This window comes from Stigmatopora argus, chromosome 18, assembly GCF_051989625.1.
Source record: "Stigmatopora argus isolate UIUO_Sarg chromosome 18, RoL_Sarg_1.0, whole genome shotgun sequence".
Taxonomy (NCBI): Eukaryota; Metazoa; Chordata; class Actinopteri; order Syngnathiformes; family Syngnathidae; genus Stigmatopora; species Stigmatopora argus.
The window spans coordinates 8455541-8477693 of record NC_135404.1 but is presented as its reverse complement, the minus strand read 5'-3'; the positions used below and the strand labels follow the sequence as shown (position 1 = coordinate 8477693).

Here is a 22153-nt window from a genome sequence, read left to right as displayed (position 1 = left end):
AAATGGATTGGACGTCCATCTCCGTCAGCGGCGGCAAATGAGTTAACAATGCTTCCTTGTTGGGCGGGCGCACCAGCAACTCTTAACGCATAAAACTCGAGACCCACAAAGGCCATGTGTTTCCCATCAAGATGAAAGGAGAGTTGTTCTCGGGAATGATGTAAAACACGTAGTCCTGCTAAAAGCTGAATATAAATCAAAGATGTCAGCGCAGCGGGGGGCTAAAGGCACATGGAAGACACTCGCGACTGCGATACCAAAAGAACAAAGTCAGATGAGCGAGCCCGGGCTAATCCTTCAAAGCGGCACTGATATTACATCTGCGATTTAGTTTTATGATGACCTACTAATGTAAAAAATTACGCCTGACAATATAATTCTGATAACCTCAACAACGATGGCGGCTGTAAAGCAAACCGCCGTTCTGAATCAAGGCAATAAAGCCGTGACACTTTTACGATAGCGTAATTAACAGCGCGCCCGGACCAAATTAAATCAATATGCCCATCTAATATCATTTTCTCTAGTTATGCAAATCAAACATGCAAAGGCCCTCGGAAAGAAGCAGTGTAAATCACTTTGACCTCTTGGGTTGGATGATGATGATGTTGATGAGCAGTGTATGTGTGAGTGAAGAGTTTAACTGCTGATTAGCGACAACATGAATGATAACAACTTCAAATTAAAACAACCAGTTAGAGATCAAATTGGGGCCGACGATTAAGATCGGTGTTTGAAAAAGTCTCTCGAATGCTTTCAAGCCGTAATTCTAAAATCCATTCAACAATTTTCCCTTGGAGCATTGGGAGTGGATTGTCATGTGTCTATGATAATCAGAGGACAGTTAATGAGTGTTACCCCAGATTTTTATTTGTTTTGGGCCGGGGTTTCGTCTCCACTAGTAGGTGAAACTCGCAGAAGGCGGAGGCTATGTATTGTTTGATAACTCAAGAAGGAATAAAGGGATTTTCAGACTTGCATGTACAGTGGTACCTCGACCTATGATCAGCTCTACCTACCACATGCTCGAGATACGATGAAAATTTTGATTGAATAATTCGCCCTAGTTACGATCAAAATTTCGAGATGCGACCAAGCCAGGTGGCCATGGCACTGTCTTTCCGCATCTCCTTCATGTATAACATATCTACGAGCACTGAACAGTTTCTTTCGCCTACACATGGACCAGAAAACGCACAACGCGCATGAGCAATTTTTGAAGGGAATACAACAGCAAACAGCCCATCGATAGCGAACGTGAGGGTGGAGGCGTGGCAAACAGCTAACCCGGCCAGAACGAAGGTAAAAAAAAGTAAAAAAATAATAGAATTCAGTTTTGTGTAAAGTTACATTAAACGTATGTTTGAGTGTGACTGTATATATTACTCCAAGTTAATTTAAATGTGTTTGTTTCGTTACGAGTGTGTTGTCGTGGAAAGTGTTTTTTGGTATTTTTTCAGAGGGTTGGAACGAATTAATTTATTTTTAGTTCATTTCAATGGGAAACGTTCGCTCGAGTTACGAAAAGCCCGACATACGATCTCAGTCCCGGAATGGATTAAGATCGTATGTCGAGGTACCACTCTATATGAAATATGATCCAGAAGCGGTGAATAATCTTTGTCACCGTGAGGTCAAAGGCCACAGAGGTCAGGACAGGCATTTCACGATAACTTGGTAACCGATTTGCCTATTTAAATCAAACTAGATGACATGAGAAGAGTGAAATAACTAACTGGTAATTGTGTGAAAGGTTGATTTTTTTGTTGTTGTTTTTGTTGCCTTTAGGATCTGCACAGAAGCAGGTGCAGGTGTAAGCATGCACTGCCTTTTCCCTTTATGGATATGAGACAAAAGGGAGGCTGCATCAGTAGAAGGCTCCAGCACAGCCTAATGGCGCTGATTAATGACAACGGGCCAGAGGACAGTCGGGACACAGGCGCAACATATATCATCCCTTTTCATCAGTCTGTGCACCTCTGTGGGCTCTACTTCCCTCGGATGAAAAAAAAACCCTGAGCCAGCCAACGAAAAAAAAAAAAACAAGTTCCGATATGATTCTTTATGAAGATGACAGCTGGGCAGCCAAATGACATGTAGAATAAGATATAATGAGCAAAAGCGGCGGCGGCTTTGTGCGGCATCACTCATGTTTTTTTCTTTCTCCTCACACTCGAGTACTTAAATCACATTTCCAAGGTCTAATCTTCCCGTATGGAAGCGGCAATGACTTACTGGCTATTTATGAATAGGAGGTGATGATGAATGGTGCCGCATTTATCTGCATAAGTAACTCTGAGGACTGGCGCGGATGTTCGGGTAGGGCCGTAATAAACAGGTTTTGCACTCCAAAGACGTTACGTGGCCATCATCAGGTCTCTGTGGAAAACCCGTTGGACCCCAAGAGCTTGGCTCTAGTTAGGAGCACATTCTTTGGGGAATTAACACTTTTAATTAAGAGGCACCTTGTTGGATCCTCGTTAATGGCATTGGCGTCTTAGCGAAAACACGGGAAATTAATCCTCCATTTACATCACAGGGAGATTTAGCTAATGCTTCCAAAAGTTAAGACATTAATTGTTTTTACATGGTGATGATGACATTCACAATCTTCAACGAGGCTATCATCAACGAATATTTCGATACCTTTGCAGTGATTCAAAGGCATACGTACGCAGCCTTGGATAACTAAATTACTTTTATAATTGTCATTGTCTGCATTGCTAAACACAAAAAACTAAAGATCAGTTCTACAGGACTACGAAAAATACACATATATACATGCATATATATATGTATGTATAAATATACATATATACATATATATATGTATAAATATATATATATGCATATATATATGCATATATATGTATATATATATACATATATATGTATGTCTATATATATATAAATAAATATACATATATATGCATATATATACACATATACACATATATATATACATACATATATATGTATGTCTATATATAAATAAATATACATATATATATATGTATGTCTATATATATATATGTCTATATATATATAAATAAATATACATATATATGCATATATATACACATATATGTACACATATATATATACATATATATATGTAAATATATATAGAGAGACATACATACATATATATGCATATATATATATATATATATATATATATATATATATATATACATACATACATACATACATACATACATACACACAAATACACGTATATAGTGCTAAAAGGCTTCAATTTGTACAATCATGGGCAATGAGTGAAATATTTATGAACAACTTTTAAGGGTTATGCAATTCAAGTCAATCCTTAAGAACATTAGCATTTCTACCCCAAAATCTAAAGACAATCTTAATGTGTTCAAAATGGCCCTCAAAGATAAAGGCATTGTTTTTAAACATTTGGGCTCGCTACAGTAAACCATATTTTCATACAACCACAATTCTGGTAATCAGGGAGTAGTGTTAACTTAATTGAACCTTCTAAATTGTAATGAGAACACCGAAAAATTTGGAAACTTGACAGTCATTGCAGCCAAAATTACCACCCACGTACACGCAAGTGTTGTTTAATTAGCCCAGCGTTGTGCACAAACAATTAGCTCACAGTTCTTCGAGTCAAACGCCTGATGCACAAACAAGCCACCTTGTGAGGGGGAACAAGGCGTCTTTTGTCCCACCAACTGTTTCCACATGTGTTTTTTCCGCTCGCCTCTGCGTATAATTAATATCTCGGCAGTGCCGGGAGGTTGTCATTTTTCAAATGCTTTCTCTGGAAATGTTCTACACCTCTTAATGGCCCTGCTAATGCTCGAGCTGTCAGGGCTTGGACAGCTGCACTTTGGCGAGACTAACTGGGGCTCAGCCGTGGACTCGCCAGGGCTGACGGGTGCACACATAATACTTGACCGACAATTAGTAGTTACAATGATCACTTGGCTTACCAGTTCAAAAATTCCCAGCGACTTGATTTACAAGTTTAACTCAAGTCACCGCTATTTGATGGACGTGGACGTCCAATCCATTTCAATACCTGTCAATAAAGGCTAGTAAGCAAATTGCCTTGACATTAGAAAAATAGCAGAATGTCGACAAATGTGCAAACACGTCAGCGTTCCTCCGCGACGTTCAGTCAACAAAGGACGTTCCAAGAAGCCGAGGCCGACTAAATTGGCGTGGCGCGTGATAGCATCGCCGACGAGCTGCCATTTTCTTCATTTGAAACACTTATCTCTTTATCCCGCACTCAAAGCGCTCACTGTTTACTGTCAAGATGGCTATCGCGGTTCATCGGGGTTCAATTGGAGTTCGGGATGTGCAATGATGGCGCAGATAATAAAAGTATGTGATAAAAGACGCTATTGTATACAGGCTGCGAGGCTACATGACCATGTAAGCATGTTTAGTAGAAGGCATCAAGTGTGTGATCACAGGACCGCGTGTCAACACAACACTTGACTAGAATTATTTGTTCTGCAGTCAAGCAGAAAATATGCTGCCTTTTGGGCTTAGGATTTCTTAAGAAACCCATTTCTGTATGTATTGGGGTCATTAACAGTGAAACAAAATCCACGATTCAGACTAAAAACACCCGGGGCACTGGCCCACCATTGCTTGTGGTCATCCCATTATTTTTCTAGAAGACAAATCATTTAGATGAAAGGAAATTTTCAAACGACACTCAGATGCTAGCGATTTACCAAGCCTCGGCTATTAGAGGGACATGTGTGTGCACTGACACTCAACACATGGACGGCAATTACACCAACTGAAGATCGGGATCTTCGATTGCATTCACGCAGTCCTCCAAATGAAACTATGAACATTCTCCTTTCCTAGGAACAAAATTTTCGATTGTATCTTTGCAGCCATTAGCCACTAAACATCTCCTCTAGCATCACAAACTGGGCGAATCACATGGCTACAACGTGTGCATCGCTGCTCTCTGCTGGCAGTCGTGCAGTAGTAAAATTGATTTCAGGTTGAAACTTTTAGTGAATCCGTGCCATTTCCTTAGGGTGCCAATCTAATCAAAGATATCCTTCACACCTATATACATACGTGTACACCTAACTCATACATTTGCTGGGAACATTTCAATTTGCATTAGAATGGACTCGAATACCGTCAAGAAAATGTAGGACGAAATGGAAATCCAGCAAATTTCACCAAATTTACTGGCACAATGTGTTTGGAGTGCCTGGCGGCAGCGCTACGTCTCGGCGGTTGTTGTTGTGTCGGCGCAGCGTGACGGCGGGCCTTCAACCCTCGTGTTCAAGAAGCTTAGACGCGCTTGTTTGATGACGGCTTATCCCCTCAGCTGACATATTATGCTTGGACAGGCCTCTGGCTGAGCTGCGAGAACAAGCTACGGCGAGGATTAGCCCCTGCGCTTGCGCTAATGCAGTCAAACTGTCAGGCAGATCAAAGCCGCTCACTTCAGATTAAGACCAATTAAACGGGGTGGCGCTACACAAATTAATACTTGGCGTGCACACACACGGCGATGCTGCAACAGGGTAGGCGAACCAGGCAAGTACACTTAAAGGGGGGTACCAAGGCTGACGGTGGCTGGTATCAACGATGCAAATGCAAAAACGGTTGAGACGATACAATGAAATGAATGTAAAAAGACTCAATTGGCTTTCATTGAAAGCTATAGATGTAAAATCCCTTATGACAAAGAAAATGGATCGCTATAGCCGATAATGGTAGTGAGTGAGTTAACTCTTTAAATCTAATTATATTTGAATAATGACAATAAAAGCATTCAATTCAATATATATATATATATATATATATATATATATATATATATATATATATATATATATATATATATATATATATATATATATATATATATATATATATATACACCTGTATATCTGTGTATCTGTGTATCTGTGTATCTGTGTATCTGTGTATCTGTGTATCTGTGTATCTGTGTATCTGTGTATCTGTGTATCTGTGTATCTGTATATCTGTATATCTGTATACCTATATACCAATATCTATATATCTATATCTACTAGCTCTATATCTATATATATAAATAATTCTTTGGTGCCTTTAATTTTCTTACTTTTATCCGCCCTTAACCAGTGCACCAATTATTAAATATTAATCAGTGAAATTTTAAGGACATTGATAAAAAAGCGCAACATTATGACCAACCATCTATCTACAAATGTCATTGTTATTTGTATTGTATTTCTGACCTGTTCAAAAATGTATGTATATGCTTGAAGAAAAAGTACAACATTGTTTTACTTTGAAGGTTTCGACTCCAAAAATACAATTTAATTGCCAAAAAGCCACAGTAAAGTTAGTTATTAGTTAGAATTTTTAGAAAATGTCACTAAGTACGAGTCCCATGCAAGATAAACAGTAGAAAGACCTATGATAATTCTAACATTACTTTTTGCATTACCGAGACAACTTTGGTTCAAAGTATTTTTTTCCTCTGTACCCTTAAACGCTGTCACAGGTTTAATGTTAATTCTAAAAAAAATAACCCTTTTAGTTTACGCTGCCCCTCTGAGTGAACCCGACGGCGGCACGACAGCCACAATTGCCTTTTAATGAAGCAATTTATAACACGTAATTGGCACTTGAAGGCCCGCGTTGACATTATTATTAGATGTTGATTTGACTTTAAAGAGCGAGGGCCAGCCTGCAGTGAAGCGCCGCTGGCGGCACGGTTACCACTCGGGTCAAGCTAGAGGAGTTTGAGCTTTTTACTGTGACGTCACGATGGAGAAAGATTGAAAATTGTCAAATTTAGACTGAAAAGTCAGGAATCCGGGCTCACCACTAGGTTATGTTAGCGCCTGCAGATCTGGAGATGACTTTGTCCTTTAAGGTTGAAGATGTAAATAAACTTTGGAGGAGCTTTCAGGGTCGTGGAATTTATAGTTTTGGCATTTACGCCGCGCGCGCCGCCGTCACTCATCCCGCTGTCGAGCGACCTTGATCGGCGCTGGCCGTGCGCTGACCCGCTGGCCTCGCCGGCCAGCTGCGGTTCAGATGTTTGCGTTATTGTTACAAGCCAGCACGTCAACCTCCTCAACCTCAGCTGTTGGCAAAAAAAATGGGATGTTTTGCCATTCCGTACGTACAGCGAGGTCTGCGGTGTCTAAAGTATCCCAGACGGGGAATGTTGTCGTATGCTTTTTCACGTTTTAATTTAAAAACCGCACATTTTCATTTCATAGCAACGGGGGGGAGAAAAAGTCCCAAACATCGGACCCGGCCGGCCGCAGACCAGGGAGTTTCAGAATGAATCCCTCTATCCTCGGGGGGCATGCTAAACTATTGTTTGGGAGAAGGCAAGCGACGCAACAACCATGGTAGATTGCTTCCAGTTGTTTTGGCTCAACATGATGCACAGCTCGTGAAAATAAACCAATCAGGAGTTGGTAGAATTAATGGGAGTGTTTTAGAAAAGCCTCGGGCTATGCCTGCCTAATTTTAGGTCATAACAACGTACAATTATTCAAATACGTAAAAAAAACAGATGCTTTTTAACTTGTAATCTCTTTGCACCAATCCGACTCATCTTCCTTCGCAAAGTGTATATGAAAGCAATATTGTGATGTATAAAAATAACATCAAATATTCAAATAGTATTGGCCATTGCACAGTATCGAGATTTGCAGTAAAGGAAAATATGACTACTAATAATCGGACATAGGCTTTATCATCATCATTGACTCGACAAAAGCCTAATTGTCATCATACCCAGAAACTGCGTATGATGAAATTGGTAGTAATTGGAAAGTGTATCGTTTTCTGTCAAGAATTGTAATTCGTTAGGGGAAAAAATGATCGGAATTACTGTCAAAACGATTTCGTGATTCTACCGTGAAAAATTTCAAAAGGTCAAAACAGGTCTTATTTGGGTCCACTGCAATTAGGTGACGTGGCGGATAAAAGCAGATGTGATGGCGAGTGGCTACACGTGGAGAGGCGCACGCTCCCGTTTTGTGGCATGGGAGGCACGGCGATACCTAATTTCAGAGAACAAATGTGCTTAAGTTATTTCTGAAGGGTAGGCAATCTGTCAAAGGCTGGGCTGTTTTGGCATGTCGCATACCGCTGCTGAGATCACAGACTGCGATTCTGCTTGCAATTACCGCAAGAGGACCTTGCAGGCAGGCAGGCGGCCATTAATCCTACTTCTGGCCCTGGACGCGTCGACATGTCAAATATTTCCCGCTGTCCTCTGTGGCACAGAGGGGGAAGGAGAGAGGATGTATAAAAAAATAAATAAAAAATACAGTGAAGCTAACCACAACAGTGGAGTAATTGGTCGGATTATTCCAGTCATTAGCTATGCATCACAACTAACTCTTCATTGAAATGTGAGGGAAAAAAAGGAGACAACTCAATTGAATTAAATGAATTTAGACCTTTTCATCGCGCCATTACCTGTGCAATATTTCCGGTTTCCCAAAAAAACCGTTTAAATATGTCAAGTCTTAGTCGAATAGCTGTTACATTTACATTTCAACTGGTAGGTTGATTTAAAAATAGACGTGAAAGAGAAATAGTAAAGAAACCCTTGACTGTTTAACACAGAGTGTCGCTTTATCTCCAAATTAAGCGTCTTTACGCAGCGTGTTATGCACAAAATCTTGACTTTCTTTAACTTCTGTTGACGTTCGCGGATGTCTCGAAAAGTCGTCCGCAGAGACATTAAGCGGCGACACAAAACGGTCCTTTTTTGTCAGGTTTAAACACACAAATAAACCTGTTCAGCTGGCAATGGGCTTGACGCGGCGTGAAGCGCGGCGTTAAAGCGTCTTGTCACGAGGCCAAACGTTTGCATAGAGGACGGTGTTGTACGCTGAGCATCTGTGTCTGATGTCAATAATGAGCGTGACCCCCGTGCAGATAGTCACAGGATGCCAGCCCCCCGTATCGCCTGTTCCCATCCATCCAACAGTAAATAGCTTCTTTGACCATTTGAAAAATATGAACAAGTGCTTTTTTTCACCTCTTCTGCTAGATACACAGCAACTTTGGACCTAGAGTTGGGTTTGAGACACAATATTTTTAGATGGCCGATATTGCCCAAACACCATTATCTCAGTTTTGAATTATTTTGGTAGAATCTTAGTTAGTATTTTTGATATCATTTTGTTTGCGAATTTGTATGCCACCCTTTCTATGTTAACATTCTTATTAGTATTTTAAAAATTCTATGTACTTTTTTAAATATTTTGTATTAGTTTATTGTATATTTTGTTACAATTATTTATCATTTCCTACAATAAAAAAGTAGTAAATAATGGAAAACACTGTTATTTTATCATTTATTGTAACTCAATTTATTTCTAGATATTTTTTATGTAACAAAACATAACGATCTGATACTCAGTATCGGTATCACTGCCCAATATTGCAATTTTTGATTTTTTTTTAACGATCTAAAGATGTTATCGGATCGGTATCGGCAAAACATATCTTGAAAAAATAATCGAATCTGAAGTCAATCATCTGGACATCCCTATTTTACGTGTGCATTACATTCTACTTACGAATTCCTCTTTTTTTTTAGGTACGAGTGAATGATTATGTTTTCACCATTAAGACAGCCAATGAATCAAATGACGGCTATAGATATATTAGCTTGGACAAGGAATAAATTCAGCTTTGTAAGTCAAAATACCACTGCATATGTAAAAAATCATCTATAATTGCTTGATGGATTAGTTTTAACGCATTTAATAAATCAGTTTAAGAACGTCAAAGCGGCCCTTGCATCTTTTCATATTTCTGTACGTGGCCCTCGGAGAAAAAAAGTTTGGGCAGCCCTGATTTATGCCTTTGAAAGCTTTACATCCAACTGGCCCTGCTGAACATCTAAATCAGATTTATAACTACTGTCAAAAGGCAGGCACGACGGCCAAATTCATCTTCCCTTCACCGATTTACACGCCAGGCATTTGGGCCGCCCATCTCAGCCCCTAACAAGAGTGCGCGGGTTCCTCAGCGAATCATCCGCGAATGGGGGGACGGAACCGATGGCGCTGTCACTCAGAGTTCTGGGAAGGACGAGACAAGACGAAACACGTGCGCTCCCGAGTTAGGGGATGACCTGAATTTGGGATATCTGCGCAGCGTAATGTGTGTCAATGACGTTATTCGGCATTTGAAGGCGCTCCATGTTATATGACAACTCCTATCCTTCACTCACAGACATGATGAAGGACAGCAACTAATGCTACTCCGTTTAAAACGAAGGCAAACTGGAATAAAAACACGATCAGTATATGATATATGCATTCTCTTTACAGGAGAATACTTTTTCCAGATTTCACTTTGTGATGGTTCACCTTTCACAGCCTGACTAACAATTTATACACAATTCGATCTAATCTAAACTTGGCGGAAAACGACGCTCAGATCAGAGGGGATCAAACACCGGGACCACCGACACTGCCGGACTCAAGCTGGTCTTTGTCGGACCACCCTTCAACCCTCCGCACACACCCCTGGTCTTCCTCACATCACATGAATCGTGCCTCCTCGACAAAAGACGCTTTGAGGTCATGCTCTTCTTTTTTTTAAGTAAGCTGGAAGACAAGGGAGACTTAAAAAGGAAGCTTATGGGGATAATCGTAAGAGAAAACACATGCTATTATGTTACCGTAATTTACAAAAAGTGTAATATCTCCACGGTGGGGAAATGACTTACTGGGGGTGAAATCGACTCATTGGACTTTGCTCATCAAACAGCGTAACGGTCTTTGCTCTCGATTAATATACGCTTGAGCTCTAAAGCCGCGCCTCTTTTTTTCCTTCCCTTTTTTATATGCGTCGCCCCGAGAATCCTCCACGGGGGTTTTAAAACTTCAAACGCCACCTCATGAAAAAGTCAGGAGGTGTCAGACATGTGCTCCGCACGCCTCCCCTCAAACAACGCCAGCTTGCCAACACCAAAGACCACCATTGATTTGATCAGGCCACACCCCTATCAAAGATAACCTGGCCTAAAAAATTACATATCCATATATCTGTATATCTTCGGTATTCTCCGGAAATCAGGTAAGATATACTCAATTCCCCCTGTGACGCCATCTTCTGCAAAGACATCTGAACGAAGTTAAACTGACACGGTTATATATTTTCCCAAGCCTAATTCCACAAGGATCATCCTTGTGTATGAGCTAATAAAGTCAGGTTTATGGAAGATCCGGGACAGATTATATGAAGGAAGAGCTCTGTCCAGAGAACTTAAAGGTAGGCCAGCTGTACATTAAAAAAAACAAAAGGGCGGGTGGAGGGAAACATTTCGGAAAAGGTCGTTGAAAAGCCGAGGGAGATACAAGTCTGCGGTGGCTTTGTTGAACGCTGATCCTTGGGCAATCCACTTTAAATTAAACATTCTTTCCTGTTTGCCTGCGTGGCTTCACAAGGTGACAGTAAATACTGCAGCTAGTATGAGTTTTCCGTAATGGTCACTAGATTGTGAATGTGCTACGGAAAAGAAAAACAAAAAAGGAAAGGATTCAAGATGGCAGATATTGCCCGAAGGAATAAATGAATTAATATAGTATGGAAATGGTATTAAAGTTTGGTACAAAGAGCTTACTAGTCTGTGAAGTCTATTGTACAGAATGTAACTGTTTAAAAGGTGCTTTATAAATGTTCCTTGATTTGGTGTACAGTGCTTTAAAAGCTTACACACAAACTAATGATATTTTAACTTTAGTAAAATGATGAAAATGTATCTCGCTTAGCAAAAAACCACGGACTAACTACTAATGTTGTATTTTACACCCGAATAGAAGACAAAGTATTGGTGTTACAGTTCTAAAATCAGAAGAAAAAAATGACTGATGTTAAGCTTCACAAAAATGAAGACCTTCTATTGAAAAAAAACTGATATTGCATTTTGCTAAAAAGCTAGTAAAGATGAAGCTATACAATCGCAATTGCACACAATGAGTTAAAAGGGTTTTCAGCTGACAATCATGCCATATATGCGCGCAAAACCCTGTATTTTTCAAACCCAGGTTGTTTCAAGACTCTTGTATACGCATGAGACGCGGCTCCATGTCAAGCTCTGCGTCTAATAGACAGCCACAAAGCTTGAAAGGCCATAAATCAACAAGACTATAGAAAGCCATTAGCGCTGGGGATACACAATAAAAAAAAAATGTAATGGTCTCATAAAGCCCGCAGCGCCACAGCAGACATTCTGATTCTGTCTATTAAAGGCAACACAGTCCGAGATAAACGAGGAGAAGAGATCTATTTTTCTCCCATGATCAATGTACAGACTATTTATTTCCGCCCCGTTTCTGTGGCCGAAGAGGGATGGGGGATTAGAGGCAGAAACGCTGTGATTATGAAGTGTTGTGCTACAGCCGCCTCATTGATTTACAGCGAGGCGTTTATAAATGCCAGATGCATCCGAGAGAGTTGCTCGCCATATCGAAAACGAGAACCGATCGGCGTCCGTAAAAGCAAGTTTAAGTCGTAATATCGAGACACGGTTCATCGATGGAACGTACAAATGGATTTTGGGTCTAACCTTAGCCTCTAGATGGAAAATAGAACAGCACGTGTGTCTGAAATGGTCAATAGAGCTTTTCATGTTTGTTAACAACGGTCACGAGGGTACATCCTGGTGCATGTGATGAGTGGCGATCTACTCTACTATTTATAGAGCGCACTTAAAAGTCTACAATTTTGTGTACGGGGTGCCCAATCAGTATGCACTAAATTTAAGATTCTGTAGATGTCGCAGTATGACGCTGACAGGTTGACTGTCTGGGTACATTGCTTGCTGATGCGCTATATTATATAGTGAAAAGGCGGCCATGCGCATATCATGCTTAAAGCATGACAATATTAGCAGTCGACGATGACGTTTTCGTCTGCTACCAAAGACCGAGACGATCCGGATTAGAGCCAAAATGGGTAAAACGAGATTGGTTTTACAAAAATGTACTTTAAAAAAATCCCGTACAAAAGTTGTTATATGGCGTAAACAATTTGAAATAATCCAAAAACGTAAAATATGGAAAAAAAACGTAGAAATTGACAGGTATGTGGATTAAATACTGCTTCATTATTTTCCCCATGATCTATCAAGCATTTTAACCCGTGTCTAGCTGCCCTTTTTGTTTAGAGATAACAAGATATTCAATTATGCTTGCTCTTACACAATATTACATCAGCAAATTGGCCCCACGAGGGAGTATGAAGAACAAATTAATTTCTGTACGCCACGTAAGAATGATGTCAACCCTTAGAACTGTACTGGCCAGTCGCCGATCTTCCTTTCGCACAAACAGGTAAATATGCGTCAGGACAGGAGTGACGTTGCAACAGGCAGCCCGTAACGTACAATGAAATTGAACTGGCCCGGAGACAATGACAAGGCTCCTCTCTGTCCACTGTCAAATCCAATTTCCAGCCTGAATGCCATCCGCCGCTGGCTCCTGCCAATAATAGCTCATCACAACAAACGCGGGCCTTCTTGGCACCCAAATAAAGGCGGCCGTCCACGCTCTGCGCCAGTCACTTGTCAATTAAGAGTCCTCGCCCCGCTGACACTCGTGACTTAAAAGAAACAGTCGAGATCGTGACGAATCCGAGTCGACAGGACGAGGAGGCGGCGGGCGGCAATCCTGAACCGTAATGCGCTGGAGATACGGATAATAACTGACAACGCTGACAGGTTTTATGAAGTTTTATTTCATTTGTCAGCGCGCTCCTTCCATTCCGTCTTTAAGTTTAATTGCTCCATGGCCTGAAGGGTTGTAGCACCACACGTCCAACGGAACCCGCTCCTTTATCGGAGAATTCCTTGGAACCAGACGGAAAGTAAACTGGTTGTGAACTAACATGGTAGTTCTCCAGATCTCAACACCATCTACAACCTCATAAAAATACTCGAGGTCTCAGTTAGCTCATTTGATGCCATTCATGAAGGTAGAAATCTGGTCTATTTGAACGCGGTTAAAAAAATGATTATCACACTCCGAGAACGACTGACCTAGTGAAACGACACAGGGGTTTGAGCGCGTACCATGCAAACCGCGGTCGACAAGCAGACTAGCCAACAGACAGAGCATTTGATCACTAAGTCGACAAATGGAGTGGTAAGTGTCGAAAGGCTTCGACCGACCATGACGTTAATTCCGGGGCCCCTCCCGCGAATCCCTAATCCCGCTTGTGAAATGTGACAAGATCGTTCCCAAGGCCCCGCTTTGCAGGAATCATCTGCCCATCAAAGGCGCTCATCCCGGCCTGCCGGAAATTAAATCTGAGCGATCGCAAACGTTTGCTGTGTTTGCGGCTGACTTGTTTATCAGTAAGGGTTGAAAAAAGGTAAAATTTCCCAGGAGGCGAGAAAAAAAATGACAGGAGTGTATCGTTAATCCTCTAGGCCAAGACAAGCAGATAACGGCACAGGAGGGACTTGACGAAGTTTCCGCAAAGTTCTTAACGGGTAATATGGCAGCTGTCGGGTGGCGCCTAGTCATAGTTCGCCAGGGTTTTCGCTGAAGCTAACGCCTCCGTACAGCATGACATCCTCACCTGCCTAATACAGCGACGAGTGGACGACAGGGCTTAATCTCGGCGGGCTTTAACTTCCTGCTCCTGACCAGCTTTGACTAATCAAGGAGACAATGTGGAAAAAGACCCTTCAACTACCGCCATCTTCGGCTGCACCTCGACTTTGCCAACTCTTCGCCTCCGCATTCTTGGAAGGGGCGGGCGTACGTTTGACTTCTAAGTATCCCAAACGTCCCGTCTTAACCGCATCACACCAGTAACGCTACCCGACAACTTCTTATTTTGTGCCAGTTTCTCGTTGGGGGGATCACGGGCCGCCCTCCCACCTTCAAAGAAGAAAGCCAGTCTATTTTCTTGTCATACGTGCTTGAAGGACGACTTGACTACTCCCGAGTCTAATTCCCTGCACTTTAAAGGCACGGCGCATTCAAGGTGCATTACCGCAGCTATCGAGGTGATGGGAGCAATTTCAAACTGTCATTCAGCGGTGGAAATATCGGAGCGACTCCCGTGTCTCTTGCAGGCTGTCAAAGGGCCCTGTGAAGTTAGCACTAATCTGGATCTTATTCACTCAACACCATTTTAGTTGTCAGCGCTTTACCTGGGCATGCGAGATCATAATGAGATCGGAGTATAATAAAGACAGATTTAGCGCAATTCAAATGAAAGGTCAAATAAGAGTAGCGGTTTTGTTAGATATAAAAATACAGAACACAGAGAGGGAACAGGGGCTGCAGGTAAAAGGTACAGAAACATTTCAGCAAATTTGGGGTTGACCATTTACTAATTTAACGATTTTCGGACTCTTACTGAAACGCTAAAGCCAAGGTTGAAATCATATAATCCCAAACTCGCTCCTTTTTACCTCTTTTCCTGCGATAAAAACAACAAACGAGATTAACAAAGGGCGTTTCATGAAAATTCTCAAGCAACAACTCGTTTTCCAACAGACTCCTAAATTGGAACACTCGGTAGTTAAGCAAATTTGGGGTTGACCATATACTAATTTAACGATTTTCATACTCTTACTGAAACGCTAAAGCCAAGGTTGAAAGCATATAATCCCAAACTCGCTCCTTTTCTGCGATAAAAACAACAAACGAGATTAACAAAGAGCGTTTCATGAAAATTCTCAAGCAACAACTCGTTTTCCAACAGAATCCTAAATTGGAACACTCGGAAGTTAAGGTGCAACTGTACCAAGAGTAATAATACGCAACATTTTGGGTACTATAAGTGGCCCACCGCCGCTTCGCAGTATAAAAGGCAGACCTTGCCTGGCAGACGGCAGTTAGTTAAGGCCGTTAATTTCCCCGTAGACGCGCCACTGCGGGCGACACACCGGGGCTGTACTTAACCATTATTAATGTGACAGGCCTTGGTGCAAGGCGAATCAATTAAACAGGAGCAATCACCATCAGCTGGATGGCGGCATTTTAAGGCCATTTTAAGGAGCTGACAGGGGCATGAGAGCGGCATCAAACAATAGCACCTTCCAACCATCACCTACCCTTTTTACCTGTCACGTCCAATCGGTCTGTTGTGAAGTTGACGTGGCACGAAAATTTCTACGACAATGGTGGGGGAAGGGTTTCATGCTCGCATGCATAGGCTGATTTCAGTTTTTCCATTTGGTTGTTTTCTGAGTTCACTGTGGTGGTCTTTTAAGACTGTTACGATGAACTGGACAACAGCAAATAAATGCTAGTCGGTGATTGACTTTTACGCACATAGTGACGACACACCAGATGAAAATGGCAGCCTCAGATTTCTTATTGGGGATAACACATTTTTAATTGCCACCTATTCAAATTAGGAATGGTACAAGATGTTTATTCCAATTGGGCAATAAAACAGTTCCCCTAAATCAGGGGTAGGGAACCTATGGCTCGGGAGCCACATATGGCTCTTTTGATGGGTGCATATGGCTCTCCACTAACCTGTGAGGTAAACTATGGAAACTGCTGGTGAGAAAGCGCAGGAATAGGAGCGTTATGTTGGTATTATGGCATTGACACTACCCCAGCGCCTTTCTTTTTCATTACACTCTTTTGCATGGATTTTCTCATTGATACTCATTGATTAGCAACAACGGAACAATGTTGTCAAAAGAATTCAAATACTTTTTGTACTTTAAAAGTGGTGAAGTGACTAAAAAAGGCACACATTTTCATGTATGTTGACTTTTAAATTCGGAGCATGGCTCTCAAGGATTAACATTTAAAAAATATGAATTGTTTATGGCTCTTTCCATCAAAAAGGTTCCCGACCCCTGCCCTAAATCAACAGGAAAAGCCTCAAAATCACCAGAAATTCAACCAAAATTTATAGGAAGAGAATAAATCAAGACAGTGACAAGTAAATGCACCAAAATTAACCCCCAAAAAATGCAAACAAACTCAACAGGAAGAGACTTGCTGGAAATGATCAAGGCTCGCTTTAAATACAGACTACTGCTTTAAGAACAAAAGCAAATTCTGCCTTTTGGGCATGCTAAGCTACGCATTTCTAGTTGCTGTATCAAGTTTGCACTAGCATAGAATATTAGTATTTAGTGTTGGCAAAATTCCAAAATAAAACCAAGGAAGGAAATGTAAAGCTTTCAAAGAGTATTTACGGTGTTGGTAAAAGATGAGAATTTAGTTGGAAAACACATCACCTAATTGGCTGCCATTGGGCGAGATAGATGACCAATCCATTTCCACCAGTTTGAAAAGGACTGCGTGTCTATCATTTCCAATGGCAGCGTAATAATTAAAGTACAAGCAACTTGTTCAATCTATGGTTTTCATAGATTGCCCATTATTGAACCCATGTCCTACTTTGAAGCTGCCGTATTGGCACTGGGCTGTGGACCGTCCATAAACGTGTCCCGCCATGGTGAAATACAAGCGGGAGATTTCAGGCTCTCCGTTTAAAAGTCATGAATTACGACGACAGGCCTAGCGGTGGGGGCAGTGGAAAAATGTGCAGCCATTTAGGGACCAAGTCGAGAATTTGGTGTGCGCCTCGGCGGCCCATCCATCAGGACCACAATAAAAGAGTTTTTGGCTGACGCTGGGAATTTATGGTCGCCCTTCCCTGTCCTAATAAGTCAAGCGGCCGTGTCACCGGCTGACAGGCCGTTGCCGAAAACAGCAGTGCCGTTATCAATCAAAAAACACTTGCATCTGTTTAACTTTCGCCTGATCAGCAAGACATTTATAGGCTATTGAGTAATAAGATAAGTGGGTTGATTTCAGAGGGGGGCAGTGGGAACTGGAAGACTTCATGATTAATGGCAACCACAAAGACATTTTAATAAAGCACTTTTCATTGAAAAGAATGTAATTGTGGACTCCATGTGCTGCTATTAATTTATTCCAGAAACATGCAACAGCGAGCTGGCTGGCCGCCCTCCCCCTTTTTTTTCAAAGCATATTTTCGTCATGGGAAAATACCAGAACCCTTTCTGGTCCTGAAATGTTCAAAACGTGGATCCTGACTGAGGATTCACTTCATGAAAGTGCAAACTACGACACCTTCGTAAAACCCATTCAGAGCAAAGAATGTCAATCTATTGCTATTTTTGACATGGGTTTTTAGTTTTGTTTTTAACTTCCACTGTAGAAAATGTCCACAAAGAATACAAATGGATTCCTTCTGGTGACAGTGAGGAATAGTCAGTGGGACAAAAGCTGAGCAATGCCATGTTTGTCTTTCATTAAAAAGATTTACAGGAAGATTATAGAGGCCACGATGATGGAAGGCTCAGGCAGAGACACTTCCCCTTCTATACTCTTTATTTTGCACTCAGCGCTGACCTAAATGTGACTGAGGAGTAGAGATCCAGACGGCTGACAGATAACTGGCAAGCAGGACGTAGAAGTGACAGATGCCAGGCTGCATTGGGAGAGAAAGGACGTGAAAACACGTCGACGGATAGACGGGGGTGATGGACGGCTCCGAGCCAGCGGCGGCCATGTTGTTTATTCTCCCCAGCCGTGGGTCATTTCTTAATGACTCATGCATGTCCCCCCCAAAAAAGACTTTCTTTGTCTTGTCAACATGTGACTTGCTTTACATGGCGAACTTTGCGTTCATTGCCGTTGAGGCGATGGACGTCCATTGCATCGGTGGCGTGGAAGGCTAAATCTTCGCCTCCAGTTCAAATGGATTAGACGTTTATTTTCGTCAATGACGGACGGTCAGCCAAAGACCGTCCGCACGGAGGTCAGTTTGCGCACGCGCAAGGTACCCATTGCGCGTGGAGACGCCTCGAACGGAAAAGGCACCCTCGTGTGGTCGCTGGGCGTCATTTTCCTTGCGTCTTTTCACCTCGGATCAACTCGAAAAGCAGCCTGCGATCCACGCGGACTCCAGCGAGCGGGGACGGACGTGAATGAGTGGGTGGAGGCGGAGTGATCCAGCCTTCATCTGGCGCACCACTCGACACTTCCTCCTCCTCCTCCTCCTGCTCCTCCTGCTCCTGTAATCCGAGAGCGCTCTCGGACCTGCAACCACACGGTCACAGGACGCCGAAGACAGAGGGCGAGACGGCGGTCGCAGACGACACGACACGGATTTCTCCACGCACGTCCATGAGGATTTAACGCTTTGGTGTTTTGAGGCTTTAAAAGAAAAAAAAGGGTGTTTTTTGAAGGGGCTTTCTGGGAGGCGCGCGTATTACTACTCACACATGCCTTCCTCGGGCATTTCTACGAGCTTTGGGTCATGATCACATCCCCCACGGAGTCTGTCCTGAGACATAGCACCAATCCAGCGTGGGAGAGCCGCTCCTCGTCCAGGGAGAGAGGCGCACCGAGCCCCGCCAGCCATCCGTACTCGTACCGCAACACCACCGCCTTCTCTCCAGCAGACCCGCTTCGTCAAGCCGGCCGTCTGCCCATCAAGCTGCTGAAAATGCTCACGGCTCGGGCGGGACACATTATGCACCCGGAGTACCTCCAGCCGCTGCCGTCCACCCCGATCAGCCCCATCGAGGTGAGTCCGCCTAGGTCGCTCCTTTTTGGGACATGGCGAAAGCCTTCCACCGGGGCTGCTGTCTCAATAAATCATTGGTGTCAAAGTCAAGGTCCGGGGGGGGATTCATTTGGCTGGACGGATTATTTTTGAGTGGCCAATTTAAAATTTGAAAGCGTATTAAGGTGTAATAAAAACCTTATTACAGTCTATTTCCCTATGATTCCTGATCTGACTGTCAACATATATGAAAGAACTATTAAAAATGCAGATCATTGTGCAAACAGGATTTTCCTTTAAGCAAAAACAAAAAAAAATGATGTCAAAGTGATAAATGAAGAAATATATTTTTGGGGTTTATACTGTGAATATTTCAATGTGTCACTTATAATCTAACGTTGTAATTATGTGGGTGGCAGTGTGCGCTAAAAGTATGGGTAAGCTGTCTAAAAAGGCTGTTTGGATGGATGTTTTGTCGTGGCAAATATGGACATTGTGCTAAAGTGGCATGTGTTGTTGTGGTCACAGCTGGACGCCAAGAAGAGCCCATTGGCACTTTTGGCTCAAACATGCTCCCAGATCGGCAAGCCGGACCCCCCTGCCTCGTCCAAGCTCTCCTCGGTGGCCTCCGGCGGCGACAAGGAAGGCAAGGGCGGGCCCCTGAAGATCAGCGACATCGGCGGCGACGACAAATCGAGCTTCAAGCCGTACGCCAAGACGTCGTCCGACACCAAGAAGGAGTCGAGCCAGAGTGGAGATAAAAACGGTTTCCGTGTGCCGAGCGCCACCTGCCCGCCGTTCACGCCTAGGACAGGCAGCCCCAGCGCGAGCCCGGGTTCCTGCGCTTCCGCCTCTGCTTCGCCGCTGCCGTGCGAGGGCAAGGCGACAGACAAGGACGACAAAAAGGAGTGCGAGCGCAACAAAAACACGTCCTCGCCGGAGAGCAACGTCGGACACGGGACGAGTGGAATTAGTCCCGATGGGAGCCAGGAAAGCACGCCCGGCTCCAAGGCCGTCACGTCGGACTCGGCGTCCGTCACCTCCTCGGTGCTCGGCTCCGGTCTCGTGGTGGCGCCCGTTTCCCCCTACAAGCCCGGCCACGCGGTTTTCCCCCTGCCGCCTGCCGGTATTTCATACCCCGGGAGTTTAGCGGGGGCTTACGCCGGTTACCCTCAGCCGTTTCTTCCCCACGGCATGAGCCTGGAGCACGCCAAATCCAGCGGGCAGCTCCTGAGCGCGCAGTTCGCGGCGTGTAGCAAGGCCGGGACGAGCCCCCTGGCCGGGGCGTCGCCGCCCTCCCTCATGTCCGCCAGCCTGTGCCGGGACCCTTACTGCCTAAGCTACCACTGCACCAGCCATTTGTCGGCGGCCTCGGGCGCCAACTGCGCACACGACGTCGCCGCCTCGGCCCTCAAATCTGGATACCCTCTCATGTACTCGGCGCACCCGCTGCACGGCGTGGCCTCGTCGGCGCCGTCCTTCGGCGGACACCCGCTCTACCCTTACGGCTTCGTGCTGCCCAACGACCCGCTGCCGCACGTGTGCAACTGGGTGTCGGCCAACGGCGCCTGCGACAAGCGGTTCTCCAGCTCCGAGGAGCTGCTCGGCCACCTGAGGACTCACACGGCCTTTGCGGTGGGCTCGGAGAAGCTGCTCGCCGGCTACCCGGGCTCCTCGTCGTCATTGGCCGCCGCCATGGCCTGCCACATGCACATGCCCCACGGCGGAGGCCCGGCCAGCCCCGGCGCCCTCGCCCTGCGGGGCCCGCATCACCCACTCGGACTTGGGAGCCGTTATCACCCGTACTCCAAGAGCCCCCTGCCAGCCCCGGGAGCCCCTGTGCCGGTGCCTGCGGCCACCGGACCTTATTACTCCCCTTATGCCTTGTATGGACAAAGACTGACCACAGCCTCAGCTTTGGGTTATCAGTAGAGACTATTCAAACTGAAAAAAAAACTGCAACAAAAAAACCAACAAAAAACACCAAAATATATATATATACATTTATAAAGGAGATTTAGGCCCAATGAATTTTATATGTACTTCATGCAGGGACTGGATCCGTGTGGGGATCAGTGTATTTATTTGAGATAGCTTCAAGCGTGACTTAAAAAAATAAAAAAGAAGCATAATATAACTTGCAAGTGTCAATGTGATTTTTTCAGGGTGAGACCCCAGACCCATTGGTATTTAAAAAAAAAAAAATCAGGCCTTGAGGGTTGTCTACACTGTGATGGATGAGGAAGATCAATCAGCAGCTCTTTCACAATTACCATTGATTTATTCATTGGCTTTGAGGAAGGGGATGGACGCATAATGAAGACCATATGCCTTATGGAAACTTAAAAAAAATGTACTAATTGAACAGTTTTTCCAATAACAGCCAAAAGCCATGGTTCGTGGTAGATACTATTAAAATTGGCATGTTAAATGTCTACAATATTTGAACACTTGGGGCTCATTAAACCATCAATATAATTTTCTTGTTGAAACTAATTTAATTTCCATTTTTCAAAAATACTACTTCTGACGATAAACGCACAGAACTACTTCAAAATGTGTATTGACCCATCTAAAGCAATTACATTTTTATCCTTGTGTAAGGAAACTGCATTTGACTACATCATTT

General features: G+C 43.4%; 1 protein-coding gene and 1 long non-coding RNA gene across 3 annotated transcripts in view; one reads left to right on the top strand and one right to left on the bottom strand.

The window, feature by feature from the left end:
• LOC144092614 (uncharacterized) overlaps positions 1–22153 on the bottom strand; it is a 107967-nt gene that overhangs the window by 60051 nt on the left and 25763 nt on the right. The window lies entirely within an intron of this gene.
• LOC144093294 (zinc finger protein 503-like) lies at positions 18907–21661 on the top strand. The gene is made up of 2 exons (XM_077626672.1): positions 18907–19545; positions 20053–21661. The coding sequence occupies exons 1-2, from the start codon at positions 19276–19278 to the stop codon at positions 21454–21456; spliced, it is 1674 nt and encodes a 557-aa protein (XP_077482798.1). The 5' UTR covers positions 18907–19275; the 3' UTR covers positions 21457–21661.